This window comes from Amphiprion ocellaris, chromosome 18, assembly GCF_022539595.1.
Source record: "Amphiprion ocellaris isolate individual 3 ecotype Okinawa chromosome 18, ASM2253959v1, whole genome shotgun sequence".
NCBI classification, from domain to species: Eukaryota; Metazoa; Chordata; class Actinopteri; family Pomacentridae; genus Amphiprion; species Amphiprion ocellaris.
In genome coordinates, this window is record NC_072783.1 from 30,409,149 (window position 1) to 30,428,641 (window position 19,493).

Here is a 19,493-nt window from a genome sequence, read left to right on the forward strand (position 1 = left end):
CGAACATCTTGCTATGGGATCACGAGTTGTGATGCCTTTTCTGGACCAAGGCACCAAGTAATCATGAGTCAGATCATCTTTGAACTGCGCTTTGAATTTGATCTCAACTATGTAGCTCTGTGTTTCTTGTTGACATAATTGGACTACAGACAACATACAAATACCCGGCAAAGTACTCAAAAGCATCTTTGTGGTAGTTGAACATACAATCTACGCTATTGCAGCTGTTAAAAACAGACAAACTGTTACTGTTTTGTAAGTGCAGTGTTTCAATAGTCTGATGCTTCAGAATTGGTTATAGTGGTGCACCCTATTCATTCCCATGTTCCCCTGCTCCATATTATAGCACTTGAACCTGAAACAAATGTTCCCCAGCTCTGTATCTGCTCAAAAATGACATGGGCTATTGTTGGAACTCTTGAAAGAGGTTTTCTGTTCTCCAGCACTACTGTATGGCTCTCAGTGTAATAGGCCTCCTCTTGAAGGTAAAGGTGAAGAAATGTGGATTGGATGGTGAGTTGACATCTGGCTCCTTTTAATTGAAGTGTCTTTTAGCAATGAACCAAACTTCAAGTAGCCCCAGATGATCACTCTAGCCATTTTTACTTTCACCAGCTTGGATGTGTCAATGAGTGAAAATGTGGGATTGTCAAAAGCGTAGTTACTAGTTACTGATTTGTACTTCAGAGTCTCCTGTTAAACTCAAAGATAATATGAGTTGACTATAATCAGGATGGGTCATTCCAACTCAATTGACCATTTAATATTTGTCAGATATTTTTTTTTTTTTGTGCAGACGGATATTAAGTAGTCATTAGGTAACTCTCACTGTTCTTAAACTTCGAGTGTAAAATTCTGTAGAGCAATGTTTGAAGTGCCGTAACTTGAGAAATAATGTAGCTAGAGTCCTGAAAGTTTGCACCCTAATTGATTAGAATGTGATCTTCAATGATACAACCCAGTTTTGATAAAATAATACAAACCAGTAGTATGATGTCGCAAATTTGGTCAAAAAATGTCCATTATTTTCTGTTTCAATATTCCACCAACCATAAAACCCCTATTTTTCACCCTAAGAGGCTGATTTTTTTTCCTGTGATTGGCACCACCCAAAGACAGCATTCTAAATTTGAACATCTCAGACAAAAAGTACATCTAACAACACTCCTTTGTCAGTGGAAAGCTTTGTGAATTTGATTGTCTGATCATTTAAAAATCCTGCCACAAACTTTAGAAGGTTGTAAAGGTCTTCATCGTATCATTCCCTTTGACGAAATACAGTAGTGGTTAAGGAACTTTACATTTGACTTGTTTTCCTTTTTCTTTTAGATCTGGGTCACCGCTGGAATCCATAACTTCCACAAAGGACCATGCTATAGGTTTATTTTTTTACAGTCACCTCTCAAGCCCACATATTTGATATTCAAAGAGATTGACTACCATCCATCCATCCATCCATCCATCCATCCATCCATCCATCCATCCATTCATTCATTTTCTTCTGCTTATTCGCAGTCGGGTCGTGGAGGCAGCAGAGGAAGCAGGTCATTCCAGACGTCCCACTCCTCAGTAACGCTTTCCAGCTCTTCCTACGGGATCCCGAGGTGTTCCCAGGCCAGATGAGATACATAATCCCTCCAGCGAGTTCTGGACCTGCCCTGGGGTCTCCTCCCAGGTGGATGTGTTCGGAAAACCTCCAAAGGAAGGCTCCCCAGAGGCATATGAGTCAGATGTCCAAACCACCTCAACTGGCTCCTTTTGACACGAAGGAGCAGCGGCTCTACTCCGAGCTCCCTCCGGATGTCCGAGCTTCTCACCCTATCTCTGAGGCTGAGCCCAGTCGCCCTGCAGAGGAAGCTCATTTCAGCTGTTTGTATCTGCGATCTTGTTCTTTCAGTCACTACCCAGAGCTCATGACCATAGGTGAGGATTGGGACGTAGATAGATGGTAAATAGAGAGCTTCGCCTTGTGGCTCAGCTCCCTCTTTACCACAACGGTTAGATACAACGCCTGCATTACTGCTGATGCTGCACCAATCCTCCTGTCCATCTCACGCTCCATTTTCCCATCGCTCATGAACAAGATCCTGAGATACTTGAACTCCTTCACTTGGGGAAGCACATGTGGACTGGCAGGTCGAATTCCCATGACCCCCTCAGCAGCTCTGCAAGAGTAAAGAGCTGATCCACCGCTCCACGACCAGGACGGAATTTGCGTTAGATTGACTACTGTGTGGAGTATTTCTTTCTTCCACATCGAACTTACGTATTTGCAGTCATTTGATTGCTGCAGTTCCTCCGTTTGCTTCATTATTTAACTTTATAGTTGCTGAAACGGCACCTGTCCAATGCAGATATCTGTATTTGAACTATACAGAGCAGTTTCTGCTGAATTTGCAGGTCAGTAATTGGAAATTGCAGCCCATATGGTAACTAATTGCTTCTTGTAATTACTTTCTTCTACATAACTTTCTTACTGGACTAAAGAAAATTCAGTGTTTTAACTGAAAAAGTAAGGATTATGTATGTAAGAGTCTGACTGTTTTTGGGAGAGCAAACCTCAGTGTTCCTGTTTTGTGATACTTCCATGAACTGCCACAGAGGGAGCTGTTGTCTGTGCCCAGTTCAGAGACTCTTTTATGAATAATTCAGAGACCTTTATTTAAAGCAGTGGTAATAACATTCAGCTAATAATCACAAGACTCATGATCTCATGATCCTCAAGGTGTGAATTCACACCTTGAGGATCATGAGCCTTGGGTTGATAACAGTCTGTGACCCGTGATATGGAATGGCAATACCTACATGTTGCATAAGTTGGAGGACTCACTACGTAACGAAAGCAAAGAAAGAAACTGAACAGATGTTTTTATTCAGTGTTAAATTTAACAAGAAGAAAAAGGCAAGGACAGAAAGATAAAAAAGAAAGAAAAAATTATTTTAAATCAGTTTGATTTTCAGCGCAGCATATTTAAACTGCATAGAACGGTGAATTGAAGCCACACTGTCAATGCCAAACATTACAAAATGTGTAAGCAATTTTAAATATAACACCAATGTAACACTTAAATCTTAAGACATGAACATTAGAAAAATATCACACAGGACTATTAGGCAAACACATTGATACTTAAATCAGTTTCGTCTGTCTGTCTGTCTGTCTGTCTGTCTGTCTGTCTGTCTGTCTGTCTGTCTGTCTGTCTGTCTGTCTGTCTGTGGGAGACATGTGATCCCACATTTCGCCTTAAAAGCTCACGAACAAAACTTCAGTGTTTGTGATCATCCCGCGTCTATGCTGTGTCACATGTAAAACAGCTTCTTTATTTTACTACACTAATGCATTTTTTAAAAAAGGATGTGATTTTTTAATTTTTTTGTGAGTAGTTACATTCATGGTTCAGTACATAAAAACTACCTGTAACTCTTACAGGTCTTGGTTAATTAAGAATATGGTAAAATATTCGGAATCTTCCAGCTCTCTAAGAAGAAACACAAAATTGCAACTTTTATAGAAAAATAGAGAACAAAGAAACTCACTTTCATTGGCCAGTGTTCAAGAGATGGCAGGTCTGACCTTATAGAAACTCTGTAAAGCATATAACAGTATATTAACACTAGTACTGTCTTGCAGCACAGAACATTTCTTGTAAGGATCCATTTCATTTTCCACCCCTCTGACCCCACAAACAAATCCATCCAGCTTAGCTCACACATATGATGTGCTCAAAATGCTCTATAATAAATACATCACATCACAGACACATGCTGAGGTGAGATTGTGCTTCAGCTTTAAATGTGAACACAGCTGTAAACGCTGTACAACCACAGGCACACTCACTTTAAACGCTTGAGATGAGAAGGAACTGAAACTGCACCTTGCACTGCTGCACTTAAATCAGTCTGTTGCATGTATATTTTCTTACTTTTAATGTATTTTTACTATTTTTTTAATGCACTGTATATTTTACTGACCATGTCTTTTAATGTTGACTTTTAAGCCGGTACTACCAACAAAATTTCATTATGTAACTGGTGAAAACTAATTGCATGATGGCAGTAAAGATTCTTGACCAGTTTTCAAAGTGAGTATAGGCAGCTTATGAAGAGTTTGTCACTGTATAGGAATGAATGAGAAACCTCATGTTTAAAGCTGAGCTCGCCTTCACAGTAAGTACTCAACATTCACACTTATTTCACAACAAAGCATTCATTGACTTCATATTCACATTTTATGAATGCAAATTTGACTAAAACACAATCTCTTTGGATCTGAAAAATGTTTACATGCTGCAACACTGATTAGTTTTTGCACATATGTATTCATACGGACAGCCATTTCCCAAATTATAACCACACTGAGAGACACAAATTTTCAAAGAAAAAAGAAAAGAAAAACAAGATGTTCCCCATTTAAGTTGAAGACGCTTTTATGCTCTCAGTCTTGTTTTTTTTTCATCTGTACTTTACATAAAAGAAGAGATAATTTGTCTTCAAAATGCAGAGGAGTTAAAGTGGCTCAGAGGATAAAAGCTGTAGTTGAAATTCTAATCATGTTGTAAACCAGGATGTGTCAATGATAGAAGCTGAACCGAGGCTTTGTCCACACGTACACAGATATTTTTTAAAAGTTAACTTCAATGCGTTTTCATCCACATACAAACACAACCTGAACTTTCACAAAACTCCTTCCGCTGTGAAGATATTCAGAATCTGTGTTAATGTGAAAACAGTTGTAGTTTGCAATGTCATCTCTTTTGTTTGTTGGTGGTGCTCATCTTGCTAACAGAACTTTTCCCGTTGGCACTTACACTGATCAGCCAAAATATACACAGATTAAGTGAATTACATTGATAATCTTGTTTTGCTTTTCCTCCCTCAGCAAGGGCAACCACAAAAACTGCTTGAGGAACATGAAAAGAATCCAAGGAGTTTACCCGGCCTCCAGATTCTAGTAGTCCCAGTGTGATCGAGCATCTACATGACTAATCCACAGACGTCCCACCCCACAACCCACAGGAGCTAAAGAATTTACTAAAGCCAGACACCACAGGACGCCACCAGAGGGTTCATTTGTATGACCTTACAGGTAAGAGGAAGTGACTAAACAATATTTGCTAAATGATTTCAGTGTTTTGGCCAGGGTTAGACTTTAAGTGCTTATTTTCTCGGGAAATAGTGTTGATTACAACTGGGTATCAGCAGATACGAAATATTAAATGAATCCAATTGGAACCGGGGAGAGAAGCATGATCTGGTCATCCCTAGTTTTGACTAATCAGTGTAAATGTACGTTCACCAGCGGCAGCAGTTGGGAGTTTTCAAAAAAGGATAATGTGGACAGGATTTATGGATTCTGTAAAGCATGAAAACCAAAGCCCAGTGAAACCTATTATGCTGCACTTTTATGACTTGTACCCACAGAATACATTTGAGTACATTCTATAGGGGGTAGAGATGTGACTGAATTTCATAATGAGCAGGATTTGCACACGCTACATACATTCTTTAACCTATCAGTGGTAAAATAATTTCATATGCACAATAAAAAAAAAAAAGATCAGGTGATTTTTTTTTTTTTTTTTTGCATTAAAAACTATTAGACAGAGCTGCTTTATGTATTCCCCGTTGGGCTTCTCATCTCTGTTTGTTCTGATTGACACACAAGTTGCTGCAAGGTTTCTCTTTTGTGTGTGAAATGAACAACATGTTGGCAAAGGAGAGAAGAACTTTGAGGGTTGGTATTGAAACGTGCATGTAAGCAGCTGAATGAATGAGGGCCATTTTAACATTTCCAAACATTTTCCCTTCTACGAGAACACCGTACTTCTAGTCTGAGCTCATTCAGGATGACATTGAGCATGGTTGCCTCTCATGCATCATTAAATGCTCACTGAAAGCCCTTCACCACCAACAGGAAACACATTTTGTTCTGATCTGCACATCTAGTTTTAGCCACTAGGAGCGTTTCAACCAAAAAAGAATTGGTTCAGAACCTGGAAGGTTCCCAGCTTTATTCCTTTACCTTAAATGCCACAACATCAGTGGGAGTGTCAGACCCTACTGGTTGGAAAGAAAAAGGATGTGCAATGCTTCTCCATTGTTGAGTGTGTTCTTAATTACACTGATCCATCACTGGTGGAGACAGGAGCCTATTCACTGTTTGACACCAAGATTTCAAGAATCCTGAATGGAACCAGTTCAAGAACCAGAAATAATTTGGTGGAAGATAGGTATGGGAGAGGCTGGATGTCCTGCAATTTTCAAGAGTGGTCAGTGGGCGATTTGAAAGGATGATGAGTAGATATTGAAGGAGAAATTACCAAACTGCTTCCCGCTTGTTAACCGGCCAAGAGAGTGCTCTTATATGGCTGTCCCCCCGTCAAAAAATCATAAATCACCTGCCGAACCACTGTTCCTGAATGATCCCAGTTTTTATAGTAAAGCTGCCTCTTTTTAATATCCATTCCCAGTCCTCCTGCTGTACTCCTGACCAGAATGAAAACACAGATTCTAGCTCCTGCCACTGCAGAGATACAGTTTGTTGTCTTGCTGTTGGACTTTTGAGCCTTCTGAACTGCAACTGTGAGACTTGAAATCATGTCTAAGGTGCTCGTAGCTACTTGTGCCAAGCGCCAGGGATCGACAGCAAACAGGAGGGTCGAGTTGAACAGTTGAAACACCTGAACTTTGCTCCACTTCGTCCTCATTTGACTTGACTGGAGCTATTTGCTGGCAGCTCCGTTTGGATGGTGGAGATTTTTTCGCCTATCATTTCCAGCGAGCGCTCTCCCTGCGATGAAGTTGAAGGGCCTTTCTCTGCTGAGGGCAGCTCCAAGCTGTTGCCGTCGTCCGGTTTTATGAAGGCTTCTCTGCTTTGGGGTTTGATGAACTGCACGCTCAACCTGGGTGCCACCATGACGTCGACCTGCTGGTTGGGTTTCCGGACGCAGTGGGAGAGCGTGGAGACGCAGCTCTTCTTGAAGTTCTCGTTCATGAAGGCATAGACGATGGGGTTGTTGAAGCTGTTGAAGAACCCGATGGCCTGAACAATGGCGATGATCATGTTGAGTGTGACTCCGTCGTATTTCTTCTCAAGGTCATCTGGACATACAGACACAGAGAGGACTCAGATTGATGCATGCAGTGAGGTTTGAGCTATATCAACAACTCCCATCGACCTTTAATGCATCCGGCAATACTTACAGTACTCAAACAGCATGTGGACAGTGTGGAACGGAGCCCAGCAAATTGTGAATAGCAGCACAATTGTGATCATCATTTTAACGGCTCTTTTCTTTTTCCTGCAGAAGGTAAAAGCAAAAAATCATCTGATCTTTCTTTGAAACTAGATGAAAGTCTTTCCTGTTATAGCTGGAAAGTAACAAAGGCAGCTAATAACATTAATGGTGGCACTCTTTTCCCACTGAAATGCTGGAGTGAGCAGCAACAATCAACATGAAAAAATCACAGTCCTGACAGTCACACACTTGAAAGGACTGCCCTTTTTTTGAACAGACAGTTTAAAAGTAGCATTTTTTATGTTTTCCAAGTCACAGGGGTTGGTTATTGTTGAGATCGATCAATAACTTTTCTTCTGCTTACAGATTCCAACAGAGAAACCAGTCAGATATTACTTTAAAGATTCCATAGATGTTTCACATATATTTTAATGCAGTGACCATCAACTGGCGGTTCGGCGGGCCGAATCCGGCCCGCCGAACCGTCCAATCCGGCCCGCGACTGGATTCCAAAATTGTGAGGATCAAAGAGAAAATATCATGTGGTCCACACTATTAAAGCAACTGAAAACAACAATAACTGAGACTCTTAACTATCAGTAATCCTCACCATTTATGACTCTATTTAGGCTACATTCCCAAATGAGGACAGACTCGCTGCACTGTTTAACATTTATTGTTTCACACAGTTCTTTTTTTTAAACATAACTTTTCCTCATGCCCTTACTTAACATTTGGTTTTTATTCCAAAGTCTCAACAACAAGCTTCAAACTAGTAGACTTCTCAGGACAAAAAAAGGAGGGAAAAACCAACTGGCATAACTTAAAATAGCATGGTAAATAAATACTAACCTGGTACCAGAACAAAACAGGTCACAAATAATGTTGGCACATCAAATAAAACGTTAAGTGGGCTATAGCGATTTCAAATCCCAAGGCTGAAATGGGCTACTCACACTGCTTAATGGCTGAAGTTACATTTCCCCTCTGACACCAACTTTTTCACATCAGGCTTGGCCGCTGTCAGACTTATGCGCAAACAGTCCTCCAAAGACTGGTTTGACAGTCGGTTCCTCTCGTGTGTTTTTATCGAGTTCATCCTGGAGAACGCAGCCTCGCAGGTGTAGGTTGAACCCAACATGGTGAGCACATACATAGCCAGCGTCTTCAATGTGCCATAGTCCTCGGGACAAGACATCCAGAATGCGCTCAGGCTTTCAGCACCATGGAGAGCAGCCTGGATTTCAGCCAGCTCGCTCTGAATGGACGCCTCGTCCAACGGCATCATTTTCACTACGTTTGTGGAGAATTGTGGTGTTGTCCTCCAGCGGAAGCAACGCCAGCAGCTCCTCTCGGAAATCTTTGCCATCAAAGTATCTGACAAAAACGCACAACTGTGAAATATCCGTGTTGTCAGTGGACTCATCAATAGCCAGTGAAATGTATTTGGCTTCCTTGATCCCAACAATGACAGCTTGCTGGACATGCTCTGCCAAGACGTGGACACGACGTGCAGCAGTTGAAGCAGAGAGAGGCATTTGTTTGACAGATGCAATAACTCTGTCCATGGATTTGTCAGGGGCAAGTTCCTCCAGAACGGTGACCATGCTCTCCTTTAAAAGCTCGCTTTCTGTGAAAGGCCGGTTATGTTTGCAAAGCACCCAGGCAGCCTGCAGAGATGCACACCTTACTCTCTCTTGATCAGTTAAAGTTCCAGTAATAATGCCATTTGCACGGGTGCAGGCAGATTTCAATGTGGCCATTTTTCTCTGACGGGCCTCTGACTGCTCAGGATATGAATCCTTGAGATTTGTATGTTTAGTGTTGTGGTGACGGCGCAGATTATATTCTTTTGCAACAGCAACAGTTTCGTTGCAAATGAGGCATACAGGTGACGCATTTCGGAAGGTTGGCATGATAAATGCCTACTTTTCAGTCCAGTCATTATTAAAGGATCTGTTTTCCACATCAACTTTTCCTTTCATGGCCTTTGAGAGTGCCATTTTACCTGTGTTAAGAGGCCTTTTCCTTTCACTTCTGCGGTGTTTGTTTTTCAAGTGCTCTATAAATAAAGTTGACTTAATTGAGTTGAGGCAAAATATCTCTATCACTCCTGGTGGTTGACTGTGGTATAGGTGATAGGAGCCTGACTCATAAAGGCTAAAAATGCCTTCAGTTTTGAAATGAAATGGAAAAAAAAAAAAACAATAAACATCAAATAATAATGTTATGCCAAAATTTGATTTTTATTTAGTTTTTGTTTGAGGGTCCGGCCCCCAAGTTGACTGTCCAGTAAAATTCTGGCCCTCTGACAAATATAGTTGGTGACCCCTGATGTAAAGCATATCTGTGTTAAACAGTGGAGAGCAGGTTTGCATCTAAATCTAAGCTGAAAATCTGAATATTTAAATTAATTTACATAATTTAAAAATTCACTAAAAATAAAACCTCTATAAAATTCTTCACTACTCTGTGCAACCAAGAAGCCATTAGAGAATCAGCTGTGACCAACCTGCACGTGACAAGAATTCTGGGACTTTTCAGCTAAACTAGGGTGAACTTTACTGTTTGCTTCACTATTAAGTGAAAATACTGTTCAAACTGTGCAGAACGTGTAACTTCTTTGGACACTTGACCTGTCCAACCAGTGGATTCACCAATGTAACAACATGGACCACTGACCCATTTTTTTGGGTTCCCACCCAAAAGCATCGGCAATTTTGCTAACTGCAATGCAAACCAAAATAAAAAGATATTCTATCTATCAAGAGACAGGATGATTAGATAAAACACTTCTGCGTGGTCACCTCGGTTTCCTAACCCACCTTGAGATCTTGTTGATCTCCCTGTGGTTCATGGTGTTGAGGACCGAGGTGTCGCCAACCCTCTTGCGGATCCACAACTCGATGCCGATGCGCGTGTAGAGGAACAGCATGGCGGCCAGAGGCAGCAGGAAGAGAGCCACCATGATGAAGGTGGTGTAAACCTGCCGATGGGTGAGAGATGTCCAACTCTCCTGGCAGCAGACGTGGTAGTGATCATACAGGAAGTCGTACTTCACCTGACAGAGGGAGGAGGAACAGCTTTTAGCCCTGCGAGAACAACTAAAACAGATGAATGCTCTGATTTACAGGGGGGTATTAACATGATATTTTGGGACACATATGATGGACAGTTTGTTTGTTTCTTACAAAATCTGGAGTGCCTCAGGAGGGTTTAGATAGACACGTCCAGACAGCCAATAGGAGGTGGTAGAGCAGCTCACAAAGCCCATGGCAAATTCCTCTTAACCCTTTAAAGAGCTGTCATTGAAATACTTTGAAATTCAAAATTTCAACCCTGGAGTGTTATTAGTGGATATAAGACTTTTTCACTTTTGTGATATTTTTCAAAATTTTTAATTTTCATGTTGAAACTCAAAATCAGTGAAGTTACCATATATGGTTCCTTGCCTGTTAGTGGTTAAAAAATCAAAAATCAAAAATTCCAAGAAATGCATATCATCACTTAGCACAACTACTCAGTCATAAAATGTGTGAATTTCGTCAACCAACCATGGTTAGTTTTGACATTTCAACCGAAAATATGGAAGAGGATCGAACCGCAAGTCTGTCTTTTTCCAACTTCAGAGAAAAAAGAAAGTTTGATACGTTCCAGGCCTCTGCTGATTGGTCAAATGCCACAATATCGTGTTCTGTAATGTAGAGTGATCTTCGAAGATTGGCTGGGTGAAGACCACATGCTTCTCGACCTCACCGAGAGGCAGATATTTAATGTGTGTGGAAGTTACCAAATATGATCACTTGCCCCATAAAGGGTTAAAGTGGGTTTCGATGCACGCATGCATGTGTGAATGTAATCTACATGACTGTGCACTCACTGCCTTCTACATGTAGGAGTGTGTCTATGAATAGAAATGCAACAATAGTCATTCAGTAGTGTCTCCACCAAGGCTGGACTTTATCTATTATTAAATCACAACTCACTGCCAAGGATTCACTGAACAGGCTGCCCAATACTGCTATGGCTAATATAAATGTGGCATTGATGTGTTTCATTTCTGTCTCATCAAATGTATGCTCCAGTGAAGAATTTTCTGATCATCAGTAACCCACTACTATACTGTTATTTATGCTGTAATTTGCAGTTTTGATTAGTTGGAAGTAAAAAATGTAGAGCTGTTGCTGACTCAGTATGAGGATATTTTTACAGGCTGAAATTTCAAAGAACAGGATTGGGCTTTTCATAACTTTCTACTTTAGATTGTAATTCTTCCATTGAAAGTTATGTTTCTTTTTAATCTGCAGCATCAGAAACTTTTCTTGGACACTTTCTAGGTTTTTCCACCATATGCTCCGCCAACGCTGGCACCCCTCTTGAGCTCTGGCTATTAATCAGTGCTAGCTGACAAAAACACATCACTAACAGTGTACCATTGCAGGAATGGAGCCACATTTTAAAACTCTTATATCCTGCAGAGGCATTCACCCGTTGCTGTAAGCTTAAGGCTTGAATGTTCAGTTACTGCCTATTTGAACCTCCTCCATTGTGTGCAGAGGGACTACTATCAGGAATGTGAACTCCTCTGAAGAAATTTCTGTATTTTTCTGTGCAAGATACAGTAATGTGAGCTTATCAGTCTTGATACTGAAAATAATTCTAAGCTCTTTGGAGCTGAATCAAGCTTCTGACATTCACTCGTATGAAGAATTTGGTTTTAATGCTGTGCAGTCACAGCTGAAGGAGGCTATAGAAAGCAATTTTGTCATTGCTCTGAAAGGTACTTACCTTTAGCTGCTGTACAAACAGCATTGGTGAACCCACTATCACTGAGGCGATCCATACAATCCCTGCGTGCAGGAGGCAGACATATATGTAATATGGTCAGATACAATCTGCAGGGTCCAATACACTGAGTATACAGGATGTACAATTTGATAAATGCAGTGGCTGCCAAGGACCATCAAGGAGAGCAACCTCTGTGTGATTAATGCCAAACCGGAGCCGCAGCAGCTACAAAATTAAATTCCTCTCTTGGATAATTAAGAACCTGTCAATCATTTGGAGCGTCGTCTCTTCTCCTCCACAGATCTTTGTTATGAACTCCAACAGTGCAAACCCAAAATACTAAGGCATAATTTTGCTCTTTTGCTTTGCTATCTGAAATATGAATATAAGTTTTGTCTCACCATTTCACATACAAAAATGCTTTAAGTGCACACATTTTTCATTCTCTTGTGAAGGAATATGGTTTAACTCTTACTTTAACTAAAGACCAAAAGGTAGATGATCAACACGCTTGGCATGGAAGTCTCAAATGTCATTATTAATGAGATGTGAGAAATATATGCACTACCGTTCAAAAATTTGGGGTCACTTAGGAAAGTACTTATTTTTGAAAGAAAAATTTTTTTTTCAATCAAAATAACATTAAATGAGTCATGAATCCAGTCTAAACATTGTTAATGTGGTAAATGACTATTGTAGCTGGAAACAGCTGATTTTTAATGGAATATCTCCATAGGGGTACAGAGGAACATTTCCAGCAACCATCACTCCTGTGTTCTAATGCTACATTGTGTTAGCTAATTGTGTTAAAAGGCTAACTAATGATTATAAAACCCTTGTGCAGTTATGTTAGCACATGAGTAAAAGTGAGTTTTCATGGAAAACATTTTCAGTTTTCTGGGTGACCCCAAACTTTTGAACAGTAGTGTACCTTTTTTCCTCAAAATTATACTCATATTCTTTAATGAAAGTCAGCGTGAGTAACATTTGCTTACTCATTTCTCTTTACATATCAACCAACAACACACAGACACCAATACTGACTACTAATTGTTATCAGCACTTGAGGTGTTTGCAAGCTGCATAATTTACATGCTTGCTTGTGTACCAGTAAGAAGGTAAATGTGGTTTATGTGTATGGAGGATTAAAAAAACTAAATCCTCTACTGGGCAGAACTGGGCCCTGTCATCTGTGGGTAAACAAAAAAATAGCATTTTTGTGGATTCCAGTTTTGCACAGCATCAACATAAGTAAACGTGGTAAGAATCTGGGAGGTGAATATGTTGCTTTGGTTGAAATTACAGCATAGAAAGCTGAAGCGACATCTTAATGGACAACCTCGATTTCACATAATTGTTGCTTAATTAACACACAAATGTGGCACCTGGATTGTTTGAGGGATTACAGCGGAACTAAAGATGTGCACAGAGGCATTTGCATTGTTGTTGTCTGTGGTCTACTTGCATGGCTTTTTGCAATCTTAACATCTCTGTTTCAAGGTTGCCATGAGTAACTCTAGGTTGCAAAGCAACTGAAACACACAATTACCACCTCAACAATGCATCAGGTCTGCTCATAAGAAGAGTTGATCAGTTAATTTATCTCCATTTAGGAATGCGGCTTTAAAGTGTAAAATGAAAAGCATGCAAGCATCGTTTTTATGAATCCGTGTAAGACAAACATCAAAGCAGCCTGTGTATGTTTGTTTCTATGCAACCAGGAGAAGCATATTTCAGCTTTCGTTGAAGGCTTTTTCCTTGAACGTCCACAGACATGGTTTATTCTGCAGGATTATTCTTTTAATTGAATTTTGTGTAAGCACAGTGTTCATGCTGGGTGCAGAACACATAAAAGGAGCAAAATGGCCAACGTGCACACGTGATGTCGCTCGATGCGAGTACACCAGAGGCCTAACACGTGTTTATTTACTTTCAGTGAATCGACTCCATCTTTCATTTGTTTCGTTTGTTCACAGAGCAGAGGTTGCGCTCTTAAAAGCGTAATAAGCCACTCCTGCAAACATACCTAGCATCTTGAATGCTCTTTGGGACGAGTACTGCCGCCTCATTTTCAGCGGGAATACAATGCCTTGGTACCTCTCAATGGCGATGCAGGTCATTGTGAGGATTCCTGTCACTATGGCTGTGGTTTGCACAAAGGGAACTGTCTTGCAAACCAGGACTCCTACAGGAAATAGACACAGGGATTAAACAGTGGCCTACTGAGAAACGACACAAAACATACATTTCTATTAACAGTTTGCATCACACTTGTTGTCGGGTTGAAGAATGGACTCAGACATGAGCTCCTCCTGATCCTTTTTAATCTTCCTGTGGGGAATTGAATTAAAATCACGGTGCAATCATAGCTGATTACAGAATAGAGCAATCACATGTTGCACACATAATGAAGCACAGAGCAGAAACCATGGTGCACTGTGAACTAATTGTGACTGCCTCTCAATAGAGGCACATGCTTCGAGCTTGCTTTGGTTTTGCCATGATACACTGAATACCCGCTGCTAGTCATAATGATGAGAAGTGTTAAGCAGACATGCAGTCATTTGCAGTGTAAGGCTGGTAATTATCACTTGCTGTTCACAGAAGATGCTACATGTTGTCAAGTGTTGAAACAGTAACCGAAAGGCTGCCAAATGTGATGAGATCCAATAATTTGCAATAGTAACAACCTGTTACACGGTGAGATGACAGCACCTGTTATTCCAACTGGAGGGTCTCCAACCTCCAATTAGAATCACTGGGGAAAAAGCTGTGTCATTAATGCTTCAGCATATATATATATATATATATATATATATATATATATATATATATATATATATATATATATATATATATATATATATATATATATATGCAGATTTCTTCCACCCAACTGCAGAGAGAACATTAGGTCTCTCCTGTAGTGGAATTAGCATAATACTATTCCTACTCTTATCATGTATCATGTTCTATGCATGCTGATATTTGCACTCACTAGGCAGAATTCACCTTCAGTCTACACTTAAAACATGTGAAATACACTTTGAAATTAACATTTGTAATCATGCCTGTCAACTTATAGCCTGAAAGGGTTCTTTCTGAGCTGGTCCTGATATTTCATTTTGCAGTTTTTATGATGATGATAAATCTGATAGTGTTCAAAGTTCGATACGAGCATCACAGTTGTCCCTCATCCACATCTTTCATCATCCTAGAAGACTGATTCTATCAAGAAAAGCTGCCTGTAATATGCCAATGTTAAAGACTTTTCCTGTCATGCCAGTTTACTCATTTTTCCGTAAATAGAGGTTACATATCACTTCTCTTCTCATCTCAAATTCCATACAGTTGAGGGGAAAAACATGATTGGATGCTCGGTTGGAGCCAGAAGCACTTAAGCAGCTCCCTCCTGCCGTCTGTCCCCATAGATTTCTGCCTCAAAATAGGCATTCTGATCTTTTTTTCTCTTCTCTCTCTCCATAGTTTAGCCCTAAGGAGACACAAGAGCTCATGTGTCATTTATATGCATTAGTTCCTGCTGAGGCATTCTGGGTTTTCGTTTAAAGTTCATTCCTTGAAGGAATCAATATGCTGTGTTTGCTTTCTGGCTGAGATCATTCAACCTGTTTGCTTATGGCTCTGAGGCTTTCACTCATTATTTGGATATGAGTTGCACCAAGTTGCGTAACTAATATGGGTGACAGACTTCTACTTTTGCATGCATTATTATTCTAAATCCATGTGCTCTGTGAACTTATGCATTTGAGTGTTTAATCTAATGCAAACAGCAAAAAAGGTGATTTTTTGTTTGTTTGTTTTTGTATTTTCTCCACAGTGAATTTCAATAAAAGTCCGATTTTCCAGTTTAAATGTGAGTCTGTCTGTTTCACCACAGTAGCTTTTGCATTCATTTTCATTAGTCAGATATTTTTTCCGTCCCCCCTTTTCCTCCGTGACATGGTTTTGAAAAAGTCAACTCACCTCCGAACCACTCAGACGAGATGTTCTGCAGCAGAGTGAAGGGGATGCAGAAGAAAGTGATGAGCAGGTCGCTGACAGCCAGGGAGCAGATGAAAATATCCGTGGCCGTCTGGATAGCGCGTTTCTTCGTAATTATGTAGATGACCAAACTATTTCCAGCCAGAGCCAGGACGAAGATCACCACGTACATGATCACGAAGGTGGTCTTGGCGCTGTAGGGCAGCTCGGGGATGTAGACGAGCGGCTGGATGTTGTAGGTGCTGATGAACTCCTGGCGGCTCAGGTTGTACAGCTGGAGCATCTCCTGCAGCACTTCTGGAGTTATTTTGGTGGATCCCTGCTCAGAATCGGTGGAAGCTGCAGCTGCCATGTTTTCAATCCCGCAGAAGAAGTTGTTAGAGAGCGGAAAGAAATAGAAAAGTCAGTGGTGAAAGCTTCTGTTAAACCTACAGGAGCATCTGGACGCTGCGCTATACGCTGCTTCTTACACCTCCCAGAAACCTGCTGCTGCAGCTGCTGCTTTTTCTTTTTCTCTCACTCCGTGTGTGTGTGTGTGTGTGTCTGTGTGTGTGTGGGTGGGTGTGGGGGTGTTTGTGTGTGTGTGTGTGTGTGTGTGTGTGTGTGTGTGTGTGTGTGTGGGTGGGGGGGGGGTGCTCCGTTGACAAGAGGCAGGCTGACAGATCAATAATGGATCTGCTTCAGTTATGCAGATCCTCACAATTAGCCTGTAGGATATTAACTATTTCTCATTAACATTTTTTTCCCAGAGCTATTTAAGGAAATTAAATTGACAGTTTTCAAAATAGCCCCAGCATTTTTGACTATCTTTCGTACATGTTAACTATTTTTTTAAAAAACGGAGCAAACTGTTAATTTTCTAAATTATGATGATAGTAATAATAATAAAAATAACAAAAAGAAAAGTCTGTATTTTATCAAATAATAATTTGTTCTCTCACATTTGACTGTGTGTATATATATATATATATATATGTATATATATGTATATGTATACATACATATATATGTATATACATGTATATACATATATATATATATATATATATATATATATATATATATATATATATATATATATATATATATATATACATATATATATATACATAAGGAGGCATTTTATAGTCACTTGTCAAAGGAGTGGTTGTGTTCTGGTCACACTTTCTGGTCACTGTCCCTTAAAGTCACATCTGACAGGTCAGTGGTTGAGAATTTGTCACCATTTGAACTGCTCAAAAGAATTTTCTGCATGACTGGCTAACTTCAACCCTTTTCTAAGCATCACATTAGAAACTAAATATCTATCTTTTGTTTCCTGCTGTAGCCACATTTGGTCTAATATCTTTCTATATCACATAACTGATCCTCTCTCAGTAAAAAGTGATAGAGATATTTTGCCTCAACTCAATTAAATCAACTTTATTTATAGAGCACTTGAAAAACAAACACCGCGGAAAACGTAGTGAAAATGATGCCGTTGGACGAGGCGTCCATTCAGAGCGAACTGGCTGAAATCCAGGCTGCTCTCCATGGTGCTGAAAGCCTGAGCGCATTCTGGGTGTCTTGTCCCGAGGACTATGGCACATTGAAGACGCTGGCTATGTATGTGCTCACCATGTTGGGTTCAACCTACACCTGCGAGGCTGCGTTCTCCAGGATGAACTCGATAAAAACACACGAGAGGAACCGACTGTCAAACCAGTCTTTGGAGGACTGTTTGCGCATAAGTCTGACAGCGGCCAAGCCTGATGTGAAAAAGTTGGTGTCAGAGGGGAAATGTAACTTCAGCCATTAAGCAGTTTGAGGAGCCCATTTCAGCCTTGTGATTTGAAATCGCTATAGCCCACTTAACGTTTTATTTGATGTGCCAACATTATTTGTGACCTGTTTTGTTCTGGTACCAGGTTAGTATTTATTTACCATGCTATTTTAAGTTATGCCAGTTGGTTTTTCCTCCTTTTTTTGTCCTGAGAAGTCTACTAGTTTGAAGCTTGTTGTTGAGACTTTGAAATAAAAACCAAATGTTAAGTAAGGGCATGAGGAAAAGTTATGTTAAAAAAAAAAAAAGAACTGTGTGAAACAATAATATTTAACAGTGCAGCGAGTCTGTCCTCATTTGGGAATGTAGCCTAAATAGAGTCATAAATGGTGGGGATTACTGATAGTTAAGAGTCTCAGTTATTGTTGTTTTCAGTTGCTTTAATAGTGTGGACCACATGATATTTTCTCTTTGATCCTCACAATTTTGGAATCCAGTCGGGGGCCGGATTGGACGGTTCGGCGGGCCGGATTCGGTCTCTATCTCACTGTGCCTAAATAAAGCCGATAAAAAGCCAAAAAAATAGCGTAAAAAAAAAGATTTGAATTTACTTTTGTAAATTTTACTTTGTTGTTAGTAAGTTGCTGCCACTTACAGCAGTGTTGACAGGCTTTTTTGAGAAAATGCAGTCATAGTCTGTTCATCACACCCGTGTTTAATTTGAATAAAGGAAAGAAAAAAAAAAGAAGCACTGTAATGCTTTGTATTTCTTGTTCCCATTTTACGCTCTGAACATAATGAACCATGATCTCAAAGCTGAGTGTGTGTGCCCAACAGTGATTTTTGTGTACTGCTACACCCTTACCTCTTCCTGTGTAATTCAGTAGCATTTGCCATTTATTGTCCTCTTGCACTGCTGTGACTGACACTTTGTTTTTTGCTCCACAGGACCAGACCTGCTGGGATCTGTACAGATGTCTTGATGAGGGTGGGAGTGGTTCCAGTAAAGGAGAGCTGGATCAGTCTACAAACACATTGTTGTAACAAGTGTGGGAAATCTTTCAGGCAGTCAAGTTATTTGAAACGTCATATGCTCATCCACACTGAAGAAATTCGTTTTTTACTGTGATATTTCCTCATGTTTGACAAAGTGGTTATTATCTTAACTGTGAAGTAAAAGCCCTCCTTAAACATTATTTAATCTAGTCTCTTTTTCAAAAGAGGCCTGAGAACAACAGACATTCCAATAAACTACCCTCAGTTAGTAAACTGAAACTAAATCAATCGGTTGGTTTGGTTTGACATCAAACAAACAGTTTATTGGCATTTCAAAAAGAATGCATCCCTTTCCATTTGACAAACAAAGGAAGTTTTTCTCTCAGCAAAATATAGGCTTTGTTATAATAATAATAATAATAATAATAATAATAATAATAATAATAATAATAATAATAATAATAATAATAATAATAATAGATTAGATTTATATAGCGCTTTTCAAGGCACTCAAAGCGCTTCATAATGAATTCATTCACTCACACATTCTCACTCGGTGGTGGTAAACTACATTTATAGTCACAGCTGCCCTGGGGCAGACTGACGGAAGCGTGGCTGACAATCTACGCCAACGCCCCCTCCGACCACCACCAACATTCACACTCCAGTGTGAGTAGCAGCACTGGAGGCCAGGTGGGTAAAGTGTC

General features: G+C 40.0%; 1 protein-coding gene across 1 annotated transcript; it reads right to left on the reverse strand.

The window, feature by feature from the left end:
- Positions 1–2,851: 2,851 nt before the first annotated feature.
- Positions 2,852–16,552, reverse strand: qrfprb (pyroglutamylated RFamide peptide receptor b). The gene is made up of 6 exons (XM_055004608.1): positions 16,011–16,552; positions 14,053–14,211; positions 12,027–12,088; positions 10,064–10,299; positions 7,204–7,301; positions 2,852–7,101 (listed from the first exon to the last, which is right to left on the reverse strand). Exons 1-6 carry the CDS (start codon positions 16,378–16,380, stop codon positions 6,704–6,706), a joined length of 1,323 nt encoding a protein of 440 aa, XP_054860583.1. The 5' UTR covers positions 16,381–16,552; the 3' UTR covers positions 2,852–6,703.
- Positions 16,553–19,493: the final 2,941 nt, after the last annotated feature.

Excerpts from the sequence above, each read along its gene's own strand:
- qrfprb (XM_055004608.1), bottom strand. The coding sequence starts at position 16,380 with ATGGCAGCTGCAGCTTCCACCGATTCTGAGCAGGGATCCACCAAAATA. Across the intron at positions 14,212-16,010 it reads CTCGTCTGAGTGGTTCGGAG|GAGTCCTGGTTTGCAAGACA; the intron begins GTGAGTTGACTT and ends TATTTCCTGTAG. Across the intron at positions 12,089-14,052 it reads AAGAGCATTCAAGATGCTAG|GGATTGTATGGATCGCCTCA; the intron begins GTATGTTTGCAG and ends TCCTGCACGCAG.